Genomic DNA, 22099 nt, shown 5'->3' with positions numbered 1-22099 from the left:
CATTGCAGTGTTATTTACAATATCCAAAATCTGGAAACAACCCAGATGCCCGACAATAGATGAGTAGCTAGAGTAGCTAAAGAAACAGTGGTACATCTATACAATGGAATGCTATACAGCCATCAGAAGAGATGAAGTCATGAAATTTTCATATAATGAATGAATATGAAGACTATTAAGCTGAGTGAAATGAGTCAGAGGGAGAGAGATAGACACTCATCTGTGGGATATAAGAAAAACTAAAGACATTCTTGTAATAATACCCAGAGACAATAGAAATGAGAGCCAGAAGGACCATCCCATGATATGAAGCTTATTGCAATGAGTGGTAAGTGTAGTTAGATAAATAACTACACTAATAGCTACCATGACAATGATAGAAAGAGAAATACCGAAAAAGTGCCTGTTTTGAAGATAGGCAGGGGATGGGGGAGAAGGAAAACGGGGGACATTGGTGGCAGGAAAGTTGCACTGGTGAAGGGGGTGTGCATTTTATGGCTGAAACCCAATCATGAACAAATTTGTAAACATGATGCTTAAATAAAGTCTATACCAATTGGTCCTCACAAGAAAGTAGGGCCTTACAGTTTGCAACAAAACTCTCGTTGGTTCCAGGAGTTGCGCTAGCTTCTGATACCCAAGAGCTTTTTGGTGAAAGGGACATTGCAGCTAGGTTATAATAAAGAGATCTCCACTGTGACAGCAGACTACCTGGCCAGGTCCCATTTCTAAAGCTGTCAGAGCTGCACCAAATTTGTTGATGGGTGGTATAGCATCATCTTTAAGAGCAAGGAACTCATTACATAGTAAAGTGTTTTAACCAAAGTGCATTCCACAGACCTAGGCGGTGCTCTTTTTTTTTTTTTTTTTTTTTTTGTATTTTTCTTGCATTTTCTTATGGTGTGGCAAAACCTGACATATTTGTGTCTGCCTTTGGGATCAGAGTCTGAGTGTGACCTAAACAGTCTTTCCCCCGACTCTTCTCCATAGGCTTCAGATGCACATGTTGAATGGAGCGCTTCTGGCCCTGCTGTTTCCAGTGGTAAATACACGGCTGGTAAGTAGCCTCTTCTAGACACGTACCTAACCTGCTACACTGAAATTGTATTTGATCATGCCTTTATCATCCAGTGCTTGTCCATAGCCTTTGTTCCACTGTCTATGGTACTTTATACATTTCTGTTTTGAATGTGGAGGGTTGATACAGTTCTGTATGGATGTAGGGGAGGAGAAATGGCTGGGAAGGTTTTGTGGAACTCTAGGGCTGGAATAATGAAATGAGTTAGAACCAAGGAAAGTCAAATCTAGAGAAATTCTTATAAGGCAGGAGAGATGACTCAATGGATTGAAGGTATGTGGAGGTTCAGGTTTAATTTCTGTCACCACATTGTGCCTGTTTCTCCCCTTGGCATTGCTTATAACAAACCCAAAGTAACAAACAGGGTGTCATCCCTAATCACTATCAATGTGACCTGTAGACTGAAAAAAATTCTTGGCAAGGTTTAGTGGCAAGAGGAGAGCTGAGATCCCCATCTTTCAGAAACTCTTTAGGTATTCAAAGGCTCTAGTACAGAATTAGGAGCATTGATCCCAAATAATCTGCCACAAAGCCTCAAAACCTGTCTGCTTTGTTTCAGTCCCCTTGGCACTTTTTGCAGAACATCCCAGAATAAGAGATGATATGATTCTTATTGTGCAGTCTTAAGAATAAAGTTACCCCATACATGACTGAAACCCAACCACAATCATGTTTGTATTCAAGGGGTTTAAATAAAGATATTAATTAAAAATAAAGTCCCCTAGCCCATTCACATATCTAATTAAGTTAGAAAGCTGGAGGTAAATTTTTCATAAAATATTTTTATTTAATAAATTTTAATTGAATCACCATGAGGTAGTTTCCAGGTTGTTCATGTTTGAGTTTGAGTTATACAGTGCCCAACACCTGTCCCTTCACCAGTACACATTTTCTGTTAACAGTGCTGCAAGTTTGCTTCCTGCCTCCCCACTGGCTGCATCTATGGCAGATATTTTTCTTCTTATCTCACTGTCTTCTATTTTTATATTTTAACACTGGTTTCAAATGAGGCTACTGAAAGGGTATCATTCATATTATTTCATCTTTTAGTACTCAGTTCTTGTGCACAGTGATCATTTCCAACTATTATTGTCATAGTATTCACTTCCCTGCCATAACTGTGCTCTGCTACTATTTATGGTAATTGGCCTACCATGTACCAGACCTCATGGCCCTCATCACTGTGGTCTTTGGGCATTATTATCATACTATTTTACTTATGTCTTATAAATGGTTGTGATTATTTTATGTTTATCCCTTCCCCTGTGTTTTATGTCACACAGCTTAATATTCTTTATATCCTTTCATGTATAAGCAAATTTCATGACTTCATTTTTCCTAACAGCTGCATAGTATTCCATTCTATAGGTATACCATAGTTCCTTTATCCATTCATTTATTCTGGGGCACGAGAGTTGTTTCCAGATCCTGGCTATTGTAAATAGTGCTGCAATGAACACAGGTGTGCAGATGCCCTTTCTGTATTGTTGCTGAGCTTATAGGGTATATTCAGAGGCCATTGTTTTCTGCTTCACCATGTCATCTGTTCATGTGATGTCCCTCTTTTCTCTTTTTGTGTTTCAATGTACTGTTCTTTCAAGGAAACCTGTCAGATTGAATTAGACTAACCCTAATGGCTGTATAGTAACATTTATCTCTTGAAAAGTTATTTTCACACATAGTCACTGTTGGATTAACCAGCTTTTACCCTAACTTGTTATGGCATATCAGGATTCACCCTCAAACATTATGGTTTCCTCTTTTCTTATTGGTTTCTGGGCTACACCCAGTGGTGCTCAAGGGGTCTTCATCGCTCTGCACACAGAAATCACTCCTGGCAGGCTCACTTGGATGCTGAGGATCTAACCTGGGTCAGCCACATATATAGCAAATGACCTAACCACTGTGCTATTGCTCAGGGCCCTGGCTTCCTCTTTTACATGTCTAAAACCCACCTGAGTGGGAAGAACTTCTAGATAGGCTCTTTACTCTAACTTATTCTCCACTCATGGGGGTTGGTCCTATCTTCCCAATAAATACTGCAGTTCACCAGACCTTTACTTTCTGCTCCACATGGTGGAAAGGTCCCCAGAAATGTGGTTTATCTCTCTCCAACCTGGTTTGGATTATTTCCTGCAGTATCCCTGCTCCAGACCTGCTTATCTTCTCCCCTTGGGATTGTAAGGTGTGGAATTATTCGCAGTAACAATCTTAGTATAGATCTCTATACTCTAGGAATCAGAATACAAAGTTTGTGGGAGACTCAGTTTAGCCCATTATATTGTTCATTTGCTGCTCTTTTCAAAAAAGACTTTCTCTTTTCCCTACCCTCTTCCATCATTTTCCCTTCCTTCTTTCTCTCTTTCCTCTTCCCTCTCTTCTCTTGTTCCTCCTCTCATGGCAGATCTGTCATTCTATTATTATAATGACTGACATTTCTCTGGTATATGTAAAGCTATAGCCAACTGGTTTCACAAGTATATTTAAGTTATGTTCCTTACAACAGAAGTAGCCTTGGCAATTTCATTCATAATGAATAATTCCAGTCCCTCTGATGAGAAATCTTGGTCCAATCTTTTGAAAATACTGCTGGAAAAAATTCAGAGTGGTGGTGGTGCCATTTCCATGTGTATAGGCAATTGATTTTAGTCTACCTCAGTAAGTTTCCAGAGTTTGGGGGCCTACTTCCCTTTTGCAGAAAAAAACTTTAGTCTGCATCTCCCAATCTGCCTTCTTTTAGCAGACAAAGGGCCTCTGATTCACAGCTGCACTCAACGCTTCATCTTGATTTTAACAGTGGTTTATCTTTTTTTAACACCGTAGTAACAAAGTTGCTCATACTAAAAATATTTTTATTTTCATAGATAAAGTTGTTCATTGTTACAGTCATACAATGCACAACAACCTTCACTAGTACTTATTTCCCGCTACTGTTGTCAACTCACCCTCCCTGATACCCTCTTCTCTCCCACCCACCCTCCACCGTCTGCTTCTAGGTGTCATGTTCCTTATTTATATTATTACTTATTTTACCAATATTTATAATATATAAGTATATACTTATATTTATATTATTCATGTTCCTTATTTTATGTTACTTCAGCCCCTTGGATTCCACCAGCTGATGTGGTTTTTGGTGGTGAAGATGCCGGACTAATTATTTGTGTCATTGACCTCCCCCTGGTACTTCTTCAGACCAAGAGTTTTTTGCTTTGTGATATTTGAGTTGACATTTTAAAAGGAGAGAAGGAGAGAGAAGTTAGGTAACACTTTTTTAAGCATCATAACCCAATTAGGCAGGAAGCCAGCTTTGGACTTTACTTTTGTCCTTCTTTCCCCTCTTGAAACATTACCTTTTTAATCCCTCCTTTATTATCAGTAATGAGGAAGCAAGGAAGAGAAAATGAACCAATTAGTGTGTGTCCCAGTAAGATAGATCTATATGTACCCCCATTAATAAAGGCAGAAAGAGAGAGGGAGGGTGCTGGAGGAAGTTGCTATCATCAGCTTAACAAATTTGGGTTTATCAGTAAATTTCCATGTACTGTCCTTCGTCCTGGAACTGATTTGCACCAGGATTCACTAACCAACCAGAGATAAATAATACAGGTCTCAAGTCTTCCTGGTTTTCCACCTCAGAAGTCAAAACCATAGGAAAAAAAACCGTATATTTAATGACTTTTTTAGTAATAAGTGTGGTATGCTTCCATGAGTCTCAAGAAGGGAGAAGGTCCATTTGTGACCTTAGACAAATGTTCTTTTTTTGGGAAATGCAGTGCCCTGGATAGAAACCAGGAATCCATACACTTGAGGTATATGTTCCATGGATAGAAACCAGGAATCCATACACTTGAGTTATATGTTCCATGGAGGCTCTTAACAATTTCTGTTTTGTTTCTGGGCGAAAGAAGATTAGGAAACGTATGATTATTACACAGTGAGCTATGAGCTTCTCTTATCTAAACTTCCCTTTGAGTGAGAGAATTTAGAAGGATAAAGTATTAGCTTATGAAGACACGGTGCGTACTCTAGAAGTTAGCTTTAAGAGCTCTTTCTCTTGGCTTAAAATCATCAGAGCAAGTATGAATGTTAATGAGTCAAACTGTAGATGCTTTTGGTATTTCTCCAGACCAAAAACTTGGGTCAAGAGGTTTCTTTGAGGAGATGAAAATAGGAGAGCATCTCTTCTCCGATCAGTGCATACACACAGTTTTCAAAGGCACAATCACTTGCCATAACCCCAAGTTTGCCTGTGGAACCCACATGAATATCTCCCCCAGCAAGCTTGTCAGCAGTCCATGGCTGGGATAACAGGTTATCTCACCTGTTGCTGCCACTGGATTCATTATCTATGTGTGTGACTTGGCTAGTACTCATTCATTCAGATAGCTAAGGAGAGCAAAAGCAAACAGGACAAAGTTAAGTAGGCCACCTTGGATTCTGTGTACATGCTCTCTTTTCAGTTCCAGATCCTACCTTGCATAGCAGGGAAACTGGCCTTCATAATGTGGCACTGGGCCCAGGAAAACTTCTAATCTGTGAATGCAAAAAGTGAGAATGCAGGAAAGAAGCTTTAGAAACCCTATTAGCAGGTTGGGAGAGGGCTCAAAGGGTTATTGTATGTGCTTCAAATGCAGATTTTTGGATTCTAGTTACAGTATATAATTGTCCCCTGAGCACCTCCCTGAGCAATTTGTCACGGAAACCCCCTGAAGCCCCAAATCAAATAAAAAGAAACAATACTATCCTCCTTCCTAGACTAACCTGGCACATTTTTGTGTTTGCAGCCATCTTCTATTCAAACAATCTTTTTTCTTGTTTTTTTCTTTTTGTTTTTTTTTTGTTTTTTTTTTTGGCCACATCCCACAGTACTCAGTGGTTACTTCTGGCTCTGTGTTTAGAAATCACTCCTGATAGCCTCCGGGAACCATATGGAATGCCGGGAATCAAACCTGGGTCTGCCACATTCAAGGCAAAAGCCCTGCCACTGTGCTATCTCTCCAGCCCTATTCAAACAATCTTAAGAATTATATGATTCTTTTCATCAAGCTTATTTTTCTTCTAGACCTCAGACTATTATTATCATCTCATTTTCAAAATTGTCCTTTATGACGTACTATGTTGACCCTACTAGTTCTTTAGTTTATTCCATCTTCCCTCTATATGTACCCTTTTCTCCTCAATTCCTTTTCTCTGGTGGTTCTTTTGAATGTTTCTTACATTCAAACAGAGAAGAAGAGGCTAGTTAGTAAAGATTTTTTTCATTTCCGGAACATCCAGCTATACCGTCCATGAATTTTAAGTTTGTTGTTCCTGGGAAGCTTTGTGCCTTGTACTTGGGTGTGCTGCTTATGACACATTGCCATCACTAATGCAAACATGCTTGAAAATATTGCTCTTGGCAAATTAGCATACTGACTTAGAATATTAATTGACCTAGAAAAGTTATTTCTCTTACCAGTAATTTCAACCATTTGAAAAAGTTTACAGCAGGGGTGGCGAACAAGTTAGACACAAAAAGCCAAAATTTTAAACTGTGAGAGTCAGAGGGCCACACCACGCAGTGACCTGCCAAAACAGACAAACACTCACACAAAAGCATCTCATTTTAACAATAATCTATGAAACACATATTGCATTTTGCCATTTTGAGTGAGGGTAAAAATCCTGTTCACCACCCCTGGTTTATAGTTTGGATTTTGGACCTGAAAGAGGGACAGAATGTCCATTTGCTTTTCTGAGAGTATTTAAATATAAAACCCTTGGTCTGAAAAGAGGCCTTGACTTTCTAAAGAATTGATTTGGACAGATTTGTGCCTCTATCTTCTACAAAGTCCTGTATGTTTAGAATGGAATGAATGCAAGGAGTGTGAGACTGTGAAAGGTTTTGTGAAGCATTGGTCTCTGGTCCAATGAAATCTTAGGGCTTCCCCTAGATGAAGCTTTGAGAATTTTTACATGCTTCTTGAATCCAGCCCAATCTAATCAACTGATCCACGGCTCTTTTCCTATGCAGAACACTTGCTTGCCTTTTTCAGTGATGTAAATCAGACAGGGCACATGTCCTAGTTCTCAAGCAACTTGCAGTTTAACTAGAAGAAAGCCAATAGGACTTGAGAAGTTACGGCAGTCTTAGCATCCCGAACAGGGAAAAATAGTCAAAAATGCAGTTCAGGCTTGATTACTAAATTGCAGTTGCTGATTTGAAAGAGTTGGGAAGAGGATTTACTCTGAGCATTTCTTTAGCACTAACGATGTGCCAAGGAATGCACTTATGTTACTGTGTGTTTCTTATGAAAACCCTCGTTTTCTGGATAAGAGCAGTAAGATTTTGAGAAATCAACTGATTTGTTCCAAGTTTGGAAGGGCAAACAGTAAACCTGTACTTTGACTTCCTTCCTGGAGAGGCCATGAGATTAAACTTTCCAGAAAGAATTACAGGACCTGAATCAAGACTTGGAGAATATGTGTGCAGTTTGTAGAGCATGCAGACAGTGCAGCTAGAGGAGGAAATGACCTACCATGGTCCTGAAGGTAAGAAACAGTCAACTCATACTGAGTGTCTGAAGAGCAGGAGGTAAAGTCATGAGTTCCAGTTTTCTTTAAGACATGGTCACTTCTATTGGAAAGGACGACATGCTGTATCTTGGGATACTACTTCTGCCACAAAGATTTTGGTGGAGTTCCCAGATTTAGTTGGCTTACTGCCTCCTTTTCAAAAAATTCTCTCAGTGTTTCCCACCCTGGAAATCTGTCTTCTTTTTAAATAAGCAAACAGAAAGTACCTTCCCACTTGTACTAGAGGTCACTTCTGACCCCATCGATGGGTCCAGCCACCCCACTGAGAGGCAGTTTCCCACTTTGGGAACTGTTTTGCCGGACACGCATTGCTTCTCTTTGCCCTCCCTACAAATACAAACTATTTACAGGCAGAATGGACTTGGCAACCTTCTAAGCTATACAAATATCTCATCCTGGCAAAATTGTTAGTGTAGGGATCTGATTCTTCCAGTTCATAGCCCATCTGTGCCATTCCCTTATGTGAATTCGTGTGTGTGTGTGTGTGTGTGTGTGTGTGTGTGTGAGAGAGAGAGAGAGAGAGAGAGAGAGAGTATGTGTGGAGAGTGAGAGAGAATAATGGACAGGAAAGAGGAAGTTTACAACTTTCAATGGCCAAGTTGCATGACTTCTGTGGCCATCAGTGGTCTCTAGAATAAAATAGAAGTATTACTAGTGCCTTGTTACTGCCTGTTTGGTCCAGACACTAAGGGAATTTTGGAGGTCCCTGCTGCGGACCTTTTATCCTGATAAGATAAAAAATCCCTAAGAAAACCTTACTGGGTTCATTTTCCCACTGGGAGTCAAGCGGCAGCACGAAACGGACGGATATGAAATATGAAATAAATGAGACCACACAGAACTACATGGTGAAAACAAGAGGTGAGGCCAGAGAGAGAGGCCAGAGCTTTATTGGGCCTTAAATAGACGGATGTTTGGGGTGTAGCCAGGGAGAAAGGAAAAGGGGATAAACCAATGAGATCAGAGCTAGAATTAGCATGTGAAGAGACAGGTAAAAAGAAACCAGATACCTTTAAGAAAATTGGGGGGAGACAGAGATCACAAAGGAGCTCTCAGCAGGAGGCTTTTGGCAGGCTTCTGGCACTGTCCTCCTTTGTTAGAAAAACTGAGGCCTGATTTCTAATAATGGTCAAAAATAAAGAGAGATAGTTACAGCCAAACAATCCACGCAAAGGGTCAACTGATTTGACTACTCTAAGCGGGCCTTTTTGGCAAATAATTCTTTTTCAGGAGTGCACTACACCTAAGAAGGTTTAAAAAGCACTTCTGATGTGTGCCCTTCCTGAGTGGGGTGTAACAGGTCCCTACTCAGGAAGGTGTGTGCATGAATTCAGTGTAAAGGGGATCAGAGATTTACACACTCAAAAGTGAAGTAGCACCTTGTCGCTTTATTCTTGTCTTCATTCTCTTTGGGCTAGAGCAGAATACTTAAACAAAATTTCTTGGCAAGGGAGCACAATTGCCACATAACCATTAGTTCTCTACAGTGGATCTAGACAAAATGCCCGGGACACGCTGCATATTTTATCATTACTGACCCAGGGCAGAACACAGCTCCCAGTCTTCCTGCTCCTTCAGCAAGGTCAGTTCCCAGAGACTTCCTATTGTTTTGGCCTTGCTCCAGTTCATGTATTCTGAGCTGAGGCCTGAAAGATTATAATATGACTGTACTTAATATGACTGTACTTAGGTTAACAGTAAAGTTAGGTTTGAGAGTGGTTATTAATTCTGTAAGACTAAATAAAGAATACTTGAATCTACACAAATGCTCATAACAAGGTGTGTTTATAGAAATCTGAGCAGTCTTTAAGAGTGGCTCAAAGGGGGCCAGAGTGGTAGCACAGTGGTAGGGCGTTTGCCTTGCACGATGCAGCTGACCCAAGACAGACACAAATTCAATCCCCAGCATCCCATATGCTCCCCATGCCCGGGGACATTTCTGAGCGCAGAGCCAGAAGTAACCCCTAAGCGCCACCAGGTGTGCCCCCCCAAAAAAAACACAAAAAACTAAAAAAGAGTGGCTCATAGAAAGTCATAGGAAGTTATATCTTGAATAATGTCTATGCTATATCCCCATTTACCTGAACGCCTTATGGATAGGTGAACAAGATCTTCCAGCACCCTTATTCCCTCTACTTTGTGGGTACAGGAGCTTTTCAAGCACCCTCTCTTACAGGCACATGCAGCTTCTCAAAAGGGCCCTTCCTTAAAGGTATAGGTGGGCAGGGCCTTCTCAAACCTGGTGCCCTCCTTTGGTCTTAGGGTTAGAGTTCCTTACACAGGGTTGAACGTAAAAGTGCCTTCCGGGCCAGAGAAATAGCACAGCAGAAGGCATTTGCCTTGCACGCAGCCCATCAAAGGACAGACGGTGGTTTGAATCTGGCATCCCATATGGTCCCCCGAGCCAACCAGGAGCAATTTCTGAGCACAGAGCTAGGAATAACCCCTGATTTCTGCCAGATGTGGCCTAAAAACCAAAAAAGGAAGAAAGAAAGAAAGAAAGAAAGAAAGAAGGAAGGAAGGAAGGAAGGAAGGAAGGAAGGAAGGAAGGAAGGAAGGAAGGAAGGAAGGAAGGAAGGAGGAAGGAAGGAAGGAAGGAAGGAAGGAAGGAAGGAAGGAAGGAAGGAAAAGAAAGAAAGAAAGAAAGAAAGAAAGAAAGAAAGAAAGAAAGAAAGAAAGAAAGAAGGAAGGAAGGAAGGAAGGAAGGAAGGAAGGAAGGAAGGAAGGAAGGAAGGAAGGAAGGAAGGAAGAAAGAAAGAAAGAAAGAAAGAAAGAAAGAAAGAAAGAAAGAAGAAGAAAGAAAGAAAGAAAGAAAGAAAGAAAGAAAGAAAGAAAGAAAGAAAGAAAGAAGAAAGAAAAAAAAGAAAGAAAACTGTTCTGAGACTTAATATAGTCAATAAGTATTAACATGTGTTTATTATACAGTATATAGTAACAGTACAGAAGCTGGTAAATAGGGAATCTTCACCATCAGTTGTCACTGTTTAGTCTTTGATTCTCATAGAAACTCTGAAATACAAAGAATTTGAACCTATCTTATAAATGGAGCCTAGACAGTTTAATTTGAATGGGGGTACCCACAAATTAACAGAGCTTTTACTCAGAATTAACAGGACTATCTGAAAATTTCTCCTTTTCCTAATTTTCTAGATTTATTTTGAAGTATTAAACCAAATCTATAATCTGTTTAGTTTGCGTAAACTTCCACTAGCGATTTGGGTAATCGATTTTACTTTTAAGATTATATTTAAGGGCCCGGAGAGATAGCACAGCGGTGTTTGCCTTGCAAGCAGCCGATCCAGGACCAAAGGTGGTTGGTTCAAATCCCAGTGTCCCATAGGGTCCCCCGTGCCTGCCAGGAGCTATTTCTGAGCAGACAGCCAGGAGTAACCCCTGAGCACCGCTGGGTGTGGCCCAAAAACCAAACCAAAACAAAACAAAAACAAACAAACAAAAAAAAAGATTATATTTAAGCAAAAGTAATATATGCTGGTAGTGAACTATTAATCAGAGGAGTAGAAAGAGCCAATCATTCTACTGAATTTAAATTCTATTTGCCGACAGCGTGAGTTATATATAAAGATGACTCCATATACAAAGCAAAGAGAATAGACAATGACCAATGAAAAAGAATTCCTGAGATTCTTCCTACAAAGATGCATTTATTAATGATGGAGAATAGATGAGGACTGTGAGGGTGGCCAAGAGAATGCCAAGGACAATAGTGGAGAGATGGTGGTTCTATGGTAAAGAATGTGGTATAGTAAAATCAGTGCTAATACTGATAAATCTTGATAGCTCAATAACTTAAAATCAATATTATTCTAATATGCTTCTTTTTGAACTATCAGTAAGGAATAAGTCATGTTTTCAATATTTAAATGACTCATTCTGTCCCATGGCTTAGTTTAATATCTATTTAGTCTATTCCTCTGGTTTCTAGTACTCTAGCCTAACTCTACTTTCCAGTCAGAGATAGTTCTATTATATCTGTTTCCTGCAGATACTTGCATCTGGCATGTTGTAGATCCACAGATTGTAGAATAACTTAATTAAACAACCAACTTAAATCTATATTTTACACAGAGAAATTCCAGGGATTACTATCACACGTTTTCAGAGACTTTGGGTAGGAAGTCATAGGGAAGATAGATATTTTCTTCAGGTAAATTCTCTCTAGAAACCACTTAAAATAATGTGTTTATGGACCAGTAACACATATGTATGTATATAAAATCAGTGATTGACCACTTGCCTTGCATGTGTGCAACCCTGGGTTCAATTCCTGGCATCATCTTATCCTATTTGTTTTATTATAATAGAGTAGGGCCAGACTGATAACACCATGTAGAAGAGGACATTTTCCTTGCAAGTGGTTGACCTGGTTTCAATCCCCAGCATCCCACATGGTCCTGTGAGACAATCAGGAGTGATTTCTGAGAACAGAAGTAGGAGTAACACCTGAGCGCCATCAGGTGTGGCCCCAAAACCAATTCAAAGCAAACCAAAAGATAAACTAAAACGTATTGTTGACATTAGATGAGATCAGAAAACATAGTGAACAAAAATCAACAGTAATGCAAAATTTGGTATTTCTTGGGGTAGGTCTGGAAACAACAGAAAACTTGTTTCCCTTGTCTTTGCAATGACATCAATATATTTTTATGAAAGGAAGGCTATACTGCTAATTATAAATGAAGGAAAAATTACTTAAAAACATTAGCCTGAAAAAAAAAAACATTAGCCTGAAACAGAAAACATTGGGCTGTTAAGTGTTAATGGTATTTGCCACATATTTGGGCAGCAAAGTGTCTCAGCATAGTTGTTACGAGTTAGCATGGAGGTTTTTTCTCTGGTACACTGCCTGTAGCTCCCTAACTTCCATGCTCTCATTTGTTTTTGTAAATGATTTTTCTTGCCTGACAAAAATAATAAAGTTATCAGCACAAGCCAAGTGCCTCACATGCAAATTACTGCTTTCTGTCAGATGCTATTGCTACTATGATTCCTCATACTGTCATAAATATTGAAAGTAGACTTCCTGTTTGCATTTCTGTGTCCATCTAGATACTTGTCCTCAGAGTTTTAGCCCCAGCTCCCTGAGCCCTGGGGTGCTGTGAAGTGAAAGGCACTTTGTTCTTATTGAACCTTTAGGTGAAATTAAAATTCTACACCAGGCTCTTTTCCACAGTGACTAATTGTTGTTTTACAACTTGATTTCCTTCAAAACAAAGATCTTCTCTACTGACTCTCTTGTTTTATCTGTCAAAAGCCTACCTGGGTGGGACTCGCTCAAATTAGGCCTTTCCCCTCACATATTTCCCCCTCTCAAGCTTGGCCTGATTTATTTCCTGCTGTGACCCCTGCTCCAGACCTGTATTCCCAGGGTTACAGCATGTATAGAGCCCAGAACTAATAGTACCTCTGTTTTTTGCACTTCTTTCCTAGATAGCTTGTTTGATTAGGCAATTGGTCAACATACTCCCCTCCTCCTGACAGGTGAATTAGATTTAATTGGGGGTATTTGAATAAAATACCCAAATCTATGGGCTTCCTAGTGAGGCACTTTCCTCCTTGGCCCATGGTAGCTTTAAGAGAGAGTATCAGGCCTAGCCTTTTTGCCTTCAGAGTTTCTCTAGGCTCTTTTTTCCTCCACATTTATTTTGGTGTTCTTTAATTATTTTTGGTAATGTTTTATAGCATATTGAGGAACATTTTGGACTTTCTAAATTTTTTTCTGTATATTTTACTTATTTTGATAGTATTATAAGTCAGTTCGTTTCTTCAATTTGTTTTCAGCTATCTCTTTTATACTCTAGAAATGTAGTTTATTGTTCTTTGTTGATCTTGCAACCATTCAAAACTCATTTATTGTTGCTCATATTATGTTTGTCTGTGTGCCCTCTAAAGAAAGGTTTTCTAAAGACAAGATCATATCTACTTGGATACAATTATATAAAGATTTATTTACTCCTTTCCAGTTTGGAATTGGAATTTTATTGCCTTTTCTTGTGCAGTTGCTCAGGGCAGAACCTTTAGTGTAGTGTTGAGCAGAAGTGACACAAGGAGATGTTTTTGTTTCTCTTCAGCTTTAAGAAAGCACACAATGTTTTCTATTAAGTTTGATCATGATCATAGCTGTGGGGTATTCAATGTTTCCCTAAAGTTAGAGAAGTTCCCTCGGTATGCTTTAATAAATATTGGGTGACTAAGGACAATAGGATATGGTTTATTAAGCAAAGGCACTTAGAAGTCATTCAGAGTTGGCTATTGGCTTCCAGTAAGAAAAGGTCATTTTATAAAGACATTGAGATGCTTTCCAGGATCAGAATCATCTATATTCAGATTGATATTTTGGTGTTTTAATTCATATTTAAGCACCTTGATTACAAACATGTTTTTAGTTGGGTTTCAGTCCTAAAAAATACCCCCTTCACCAGTGCAACATTCCCATCACCAAAGGCCCCCAGCTACCTCCTCCCCCATCCCTTGCCTGTATTCGAGACAGGCATACTACTTCTCTCACTTAATAACATTGTCATGATAGTTGTTAATGTAATTATTTCTCGAGCCATACTCACCACTGTTTGTGGTAAGCTTCATATTGTGGTCGGTCCTTCCAGCCCTCATCTCTATTGTCTCTGGATGTTATTACAATAATGTCTTTTATTTTTCTTAATTCCCATAGATGAGTGGGACTATGCTGTGTCTATCTCTCTCCCTTTGACTTATTTCTCTCAGCATTATAAATTCCCTGTGCATCCATGTATAGGAAAATTTCATGACTTCATTTCTGCTGACAGTTGCATAATAGTCCACTGTGTATATGTACCACAGTTTCTTTAGCCATTCACCTGTTGAAGGGCATCTTGGTTGTTTCCAGAGTCTGGCTATTATAAATAGCGCTGCAATGAATATAGGTGTGAGGAAGGGATTTTTGAATTGTATTTTTGTGTTTCTAGGGTATATTCCTAGGAATGGAATAGCTGGGAGCTCAATTTTCAGTCTTTTGAGGAATCTCCATATTGTTTTCCCTAAAGGTTGGACTAGAGCAGTGTTCGGCAACCTGCGGCTTGTGAGTCACATGTGGCTCTTTACATTTTTAATTTGGCGCTTCTGTGTGCTGGGCGGCCGCTCCAGGAGTCAGGACTCTGCTCCTAGCCTCTGTCAGTGTGCACACTGTGTGGCTCTCAAAATAAATTTTAATCGTGATTTTGGCGAGATTTGGCTCAGTTGAAAAAAAAAGATTGCCAATGGTTGTTCCCATGACAATATGCTTCAAGAGTGGAGAAACCCTGAATCTCTTAGGCCATGGGAATTTCCTTTCTTCCCCAATACTTGCTGTGCCTATACAAAATAAAAGGTGGGGTAACACAAACCCTGCCACTGCAGCACTTTTTCTGGTGTTGTTTTGTTTTATTTTTTGTTTGTTTTTTGATATTATTTTCCTTCTCCCTTTTCTTCCACTTTTTTTTTATTTCTTTTCCACTTTTGTGGATATTATTCAGTGATTTTTTTTTAGTAGTTGATACCAAAGTTTTTCTCCTCTTTTCCTTAACCTTTCTACCTACCTCCAACAGAATAGTATAATTTTAATCATTCAGCCTCATAAATTGAGAGGGGGAAGAATGATACCAGGACCAGTCATATGAACAAGTAGTGTAAATAAAAAAATGACCAGACGGGAACACCAAACAGAATAGATACCCAACCTATAACAAGCTGTAAGGCGGAGACCATTTGCACTAGTATTCTGGGGGGTAAAGGAGGGAGATGTGGGAGACATGCTGGGAACAAGTGTGGAGGAAGGATAACATTGGTGGTGGGAACGCCCTTCATTCATTGTCACTATGTAGCATAAATAATTCTGTGTAATGAACTTCAGTCACAATAAAAAATTTAAAAAAAAAGAAAAAGAAGATTGCCAACCACTGGACTAGAGAGCATTCCTACCAGCAGTGAATGAGAGTTCCTTTCTCTCAGATCGATATTTTGAATGGAACTCTTAAACCTAGTTAAAGTAGAGCAGTCCAGGGGCCAGAGCTATAGCACAGCTGGGAGGGTGTTCAACTGGTGTTTTATCCTTGGCATCCCTGAGCCTGCCAGGAGTGATTTCTGTGTACCAATGCTCCAAAAATGTAGGATGGGAGGCAGTCAAAAATGGGACTGCTAACAGCAGCTGCCTCCTTTATCATTCCACCCCTTCCAGAGATAAAACCCTGACTGTAGTCAGGAAAAGAGACATCAAATCATTCCATCAGGCTACTTCCTGCTGACTTTAGGGTATCATGTAGAGCCCAGTGTAGTCAAGGTGTTTTTTTTTTTTTTTTGGTTTTTGGGCCACACCCGGCGGTGCTCAGGGGTTACTCCTGGCTGTCTGCTCAGAAATAGCTCCTGGCATGCACGGGGGACCCTATGGGACACCGGGATTCGAACCAACCACCTTAGGTCCTGGATAGGCTTCTTGCAAGGCAAACGCCGCTGTGCTATCTCTCCAGGCCCAGTCAAGGTGTTTTTAAGAGAGGAATACTTGGAGGCCCAATGCCTGAACTCAATTAATACCATGCCTCAGTCACCTACATCTGTGATTAACAACATTCATCACTACCTGTAATGTGAAGGCCTTAAGCATGAAGGAAACCAACCTGACAAGAAGGTTATGAGGTCAGGAAGGTCCTGTCAACTTTAACAGATCTAGGTCCACAAGGTATCAAGAAGTACAGAACCCAAGTGAGCCAAAATTCAGTATTTTTTTCATGAAAACCACTCATGAGAAGCCTGTTCCCAGAACCGGAAGGTCTTTTTTGTAGGTTGAAATCTGATCTTGATTTATGTAGATCTATTTACAAAGAAGCCATGTTCCTTTCAAGCATAGCTGAAATGTCTTTGTGTCTAGGGGCTGAGAGTAATGTTTGGAGGTTGAAGGGTAAATGTGGTCTCCGGTGTAGTGGGATCTTTTAGAAAGGGTCCTGTACTGAATCAACCATTCAAACAGAGGATAGGATTATCTTCTGATGTCCAGAAGATAATTATCCACTAGTTTGTCCAGGCTATCTGGCCTTACCTAGGCCACCCCTGTGACATTTCTTATTTTCTTTTTCTAATCTGTCCTTGCCAGTACCCTTGTCATGTTGCTTACAAAGAAATACAAGGCACGGATATCTCTTTAGTGAATATAGGAAAAGGAAACGTTACACATTAAAGGTTAATCTTTTTAAGGGGGTACTTTCTGGTAAAGCAATTACAGAATAGTAAGAGCCCAATTATTAAAGTATCATTATAAAGAACTTAAGTTCCTAGGGCCAGACGCCTTGGATTATTTAAAAGGGAGTGGCTGACTTAATTTTAAATTCTAACTGGAAGATTATTATATTTCCATGGAAACAGAAAATGGTCTTTACACCAAATCCATGTTTCTACATGATTTTATCTCTGCCTTTAAAACTAACATAGCATATTATTCGTCTTCTGTAAAGTGGCTGCTATTTTGCACATGCGCAATAAGAACTAGGATAGGAACCTTTAACTGAAGATTTAAAGCAAGGTGGCTTTTCTCAAGGAATTGGTCATATTTTTCAATTGCTGTCTTCAGGCCAGTCTTATAGTTTGCCTAACCCCAGAGGGTCCTTCTTCTAGGTCTTGGAGGAGATAGAGCCTCTGTTTTCACCATTTTCTTCTAGCTAGTGGCTGTTTCTTTGGAAAGTCAACCTTGTAACGTTGAGTTTGTGTCTCCCATGTCATAGGTAGGATGGGCCGAAGCCTGTCCTGTGGTCTTTGTCTAACAATCCACATTTTGGGTATTATATTTTTAGGATAGTCTTAGAACAACTGAAGCTTAAGTCAAGCCAATATGATAAATGTTCAGGATTTTGTGAGACCCATCAACAACATGTGAATCTGAGATTTTAACATACACAAGTGATACTCTATTAATAAATAGGAACCGCTTTGCTATTTTTCAATGAAATAGTCCACCTTAATGGACCTTTGCAAACAGGGATATTGCTAGTAAGCATTAAATATGTAAAAGGTGTTGAGAAAAGGTGTTTAGCTCTACATTTTCAAACAGTAAATTTTGTTGATCTGTTTCTAGAATTTCCACATTGTAAAATAAAAATATCCAGGAGTTGGTGAGATTGCCCCAGGCACTGTGTTTTAACCCCTGAGGTGGATGAAGAACGTGGAGAATTAATACCAAGCCATTGGGTTAAAGACTCATCAGAATCAGCCTGCTTTTCATTTCATGGCCTCTCTTTGCCATGTGTTCTCTCTCTCTCCCTCCCTTCCTTTCTCCATCTCTCCCTCTTCCTCTCTCACCGTCTCCTCTCTCTCAACCAAAGCCAGCACTCCTTTCTTTATTCCAACCAACTACCAAATCCAGCAGGGGAAAACTCAAGCCAGATATAAAAGTAACAATCTTACGGGCCCAGAGAGGTGGCACAAGCGGTAGGGCATTTGCCTTAAACACTGACTTCGGATGGATCGCAGTTCGATCCTCTGGTGTCCCATATGGTCCCCCAAGCCAGGAGTGATTTCTGAGTGCAAAGCCAGGAGTAATCCATGAACGTCACCAGGTGTGGCCCAAAAATCTAAATAACTAACTAACTAAATAAAAAATAAATCAAAGTAACCACCCAGTGGGCTTTTATAGTTCAAAGGAAAAGGTTACTGAGAAGTGGAAGTTAGGGGAACATCTTTGTTTAGCCCTTTATCTAGGTTTATCTTACACACATTATTTACATGAGGTTGAATATTTCATTTTTATTATAAATATTTTATTTAAAGACCATGTTTTACCTGCTCACTATGTTCCATTACGTTCCAACACCAATCCTACTACTAGTATAAAATTCCCTCCACCAATGTCCCTTATTGCCCACTCATTTCCATTGCCTGTCCCTCAGCAGGCAAAAATAATAAGTTTTATATTGCTGGTTAACTGATAATTGGTAATGAAATTATTTTTAAATGTTTATGAAAATTATTGTATCTTGCATTAATTCATTATCAGAAGGTTTATTAAGCTATTTTTGCTCCTTGATTTCTTTTGTTCTGAACATTAGATGGTTTGATTCTGTATTGACGTCTAAGTTGGTGTGTTCCTATTAGAATAAGAGTGTTGAAAAATTTGAATGCAGCTACAACATCCAGGAATTCCAAGTTCTGTGGGTGATATTATAGCATTTGTGTGGTTTGTGGATTTGACTGCTAGGACTTCTTTATATACTAGAAGGCAGGGGGAGGGTGCCTACACTCACTCTGACAAATTCCTTGTGATATCAGTCCAAATACATTCCTGGAGTTTTAGTCGGTTTGGCACCTCTGCAGAGATTAGTGCTTAAGTGGAAAAGTTTAACCATCATCAAAGCTACCATCAATTGTAGGTGGTGGTTGTAGCTTCAGTGAGCCTGGGACTTGCCCCCCTCCCCATCATCGCCCCTTTTCATTTGCAAGGCCAATGTATTCATGATTTTTCAATGCTTGCTTTACTTTTGAGTATAGAGTTGGCTGAATGTCTGACATCTGAACATTTCTTTTCATATGATAATGCTTGCCCAGAACTTTTTACATACCACATAGGTGTTTATCCTTTTGTCACATTTTATAGATTTAACTCTCCCTTTTTTTTTTGGGGGGGGTCACACCCAGCAGCGCTCATAGGTTTCTCCTGGCTCTACGCTCAGAAATCGCCCCTGCCAGGCTTGGGGGACCATATGGGATGCCCGGATTCGAACCACCGATGTTCTGCATGGAAGGCAAATGCCTTACCTCCATGCTATCTCTCTGGCCCTAACTCCCTTTTTAAAAAATACCAAGTGAGACCTCTTTACTAAACATAGTACAACTCGATTAGCCAAAAAATTTGGAAATTAGTTGTTAATTATATTTTCATTTATTGCGACAAATTTGTACTACTCCGCAGTTCTTAGATTTTTTTCTTCTGATCATCTTGCTAAAGAAATAGCAATAAATTCGTTCTATTAATGTCAAGAGACATTAGTTGCACACAGGTAAAGATTATGGCTAGGTTTCAGATCTTCTGAGAAGACTGACATTTAATATAGCTATCTCAATAATAGCATGTAAACTCATATACTGAGCTGATTGACAACATAGTCTGAAAAAGCTTGCTGTCATTTCCCACATTTTCACCCAATTCTCCATAGTACAGGGAGTTCTGAGAGAGATAGCCTGGCTATCTGAAGAATGCAGTTCAGTGAGTGCATAGGACCCTGGCCACTCAGTGACCTCAAAGCAGGGAGAAGAGAGGAGCTAGTGGGCATGTTAGCACCTGCTTGGCCTCAGGCAGAGCCAAATGCTGACTGCTGAGCCATGTCGAGGAAGGCAGCACCAGTAAGTCTGTAAGGCTGGGACGGCCAGGCATAATTCCCAGTGACTTTAAGGAATTTCGAACTATTTTCCAATATGTTTGCCAAGTAGCTTGTAAACTTAGGACTTCCCTCTTCCTGCCACTTATCAGCTATTCAGAGAGTACTCAGGCCTGGGTGGGAGCTATTCTTGAGGGTCTCAGGATCAAATGTTTGCTAGGTTTTATGCTTAGACTCTTAAGGAGTGATTCTTGATGGGGCATTCCCCATTTGAAGAAACAAGGAGATGCTTGAGCATCCCCAAAGTCCCTCTTAAGTACCCAGTGGCAGGACAGGGATTACCCTAGCTTCAACGACTGCTTCAAACATGACGAAATGGGTGCAGATGGCCTTATTGGACTTAGATGAGCCCTTATTGATGAGGCCTGCCCCTCCTTAGTGCCCAGTTTCATATCCAGGCCGAAGTGGTGCCAGGAGAGTAAGCAACATAATACCTCCAGGAAAGGACCACTGCACTTAGCCATAGGGGTTGAACCCCATCTAGGGGTCTGAAATGACCTGCTCTGTAAGGGCAAAGTTGCTTTGGGTGCCTAAGATCTCAGCTCTGGGCCCCAAGCTGATGCAAGTGGGCTCTAGTCCAAGGTGGAGACTGTTATGCAGATTGGGAATGTGTTGCCTTGGTGCTCTGAACAAAAAGATCTCTAAATTGTCTCTGGGAGATTCTGAACAAGGATGACCAAGGTTCCAGAATGAGAGGGAGGTTGGATGATTGGCTCACTAGCCACGGCAGCTCATATGAAGACCCACGATTGGGCTGACCCTGTGGCCTCTACTGCCTTCAGGTTTCATGCTGCTCTGTTGTGGCAAAGAAGCTTACCTCAGTGACCCCTAGACACAGAGCCAGGAATTAGCCCTGGGCATTCTGGATATAGCACCCAAACCCCAACTAAAACAAAGGAACTTAAGATTACAAATCCAATGAGATTTTTTTAGAACTTGAATAGGTGAGGTTTCTCAGACCCTGGCTGACCAGTTATTTTGATCTTTGGAAAGGACCCAAGGCAAATATCCTGAGATTCATGATCTGCTCATATGAGACAGACCCGAGCCACATTGAGAAACATTGTGTGAAACAGATGATCTCTGACCATATGAAATGGAAACCACAGCAGACAGAGCTCTCCAAAGTACACTATGGCAAAATCTTCCACACATTGTTTGCATAAGATTACCCAAATGTTAATAGAGAAAATCAAAGTGTTTATGAATTTTGCTAAGTGTTTGGTCCTAGTGACAGGCAATAAGGGAATACTAAGGACTTGGTAATGAACAGTATAGTTAACTGGCTTAGTGATTTGTTGACTAATGTAAAGTTCTTGCAACCAAGATAAAGACATAGATGACTGAATTGTCATATTTTCTTTCCCTAAGTGGGTACTGAATGTTAGGGTGGTCGATAGCTGTAACATTCTAAAGTACCCTGACAGATACTACCTAGAACATTCCCTTAGTATAAAGGTAAATTTTAAATACTTAAATGAAAAACAAAACTTAATCCTAGAATCTTAGCCCTTTGTGGTTCCCTAGAAATTAATGTACAGATAAAACCCTAGATCATACATTTTAAATAAATTGTTTGTGACAACCTTGTGTAGAGTACGTCCATTGACGTCCTCTTTTGTTGTTTTGTTTTTGGTTTTTGATTTTGGGGCTATACCCAGCAGCCTCTCAGGGCTTATTCCAGGCTCTGCTCTCAGAAATCGCTCTTGGAAAGCTCAGGGGACCATATGAGATGCCACGGATCAAACCTGGATTCGTCATGGGCCAACCACGTGCAAAGCAAACATCCTACCGTTGTGCTACCACTCTTTTTTTCTATTTTTTCATAAAACATTTTAGTTAAGATAGATACACTGGGTGTTGCAGGTATAATATAGAGTTAGAAACCGCCTTGTGTACAATTGTCCCTGTTCAATTCCTAGCAGTGAATTTGGTCCCCTGTGCATGGGCATGAATGATTCCAGAGCCAGTAATTACTAAGCAGTGTAGTGTGACTCAAACCCCTATTCCAATACCACAAACTAACGCTATAGTAATATAATATGGTTACACA

At 40.0% G+C, this 22099-nt stretch overlaps 1 protein-coding gene across 1 annotated transcript in view; it reads left to right on the top strand.

Moving 5' to 3' along the window:
• TMEM164 (transmembrane protein 164) overlaps window positions 1-22099 on the top strand; it is a 229728-nt gene that overhangs the window by 131310 nt on the left and 76319 nt on the right. Inside the window, exon 3 of the mRNA XM_049767613.1 lies at window positions 991-1057. Coding sequence (XP_049623570.1) covers window positions 991-1057 — 67 coding nt within the window. The remainder of the gene's footprint in view (window positions 1-990; window positions 1058-22099) is intronic.

Source organism: Suncus etruscus, chromosome X (assembly GCF_024139225.1).
Source record: "Suncus etruscus isolate mSunEtr1 chromosome X, mSunEtr1.pri.cur, whole genome shotgun sequence".
NCBI lineage: Eukaryota > Metazoa > Chordata > Mammalia > Eulipotyphla > Soricidae > Suncus > Suncus etruscus.
This window is presented reverse-complemented; position numbering and strand designations above follow the sequence as displayed.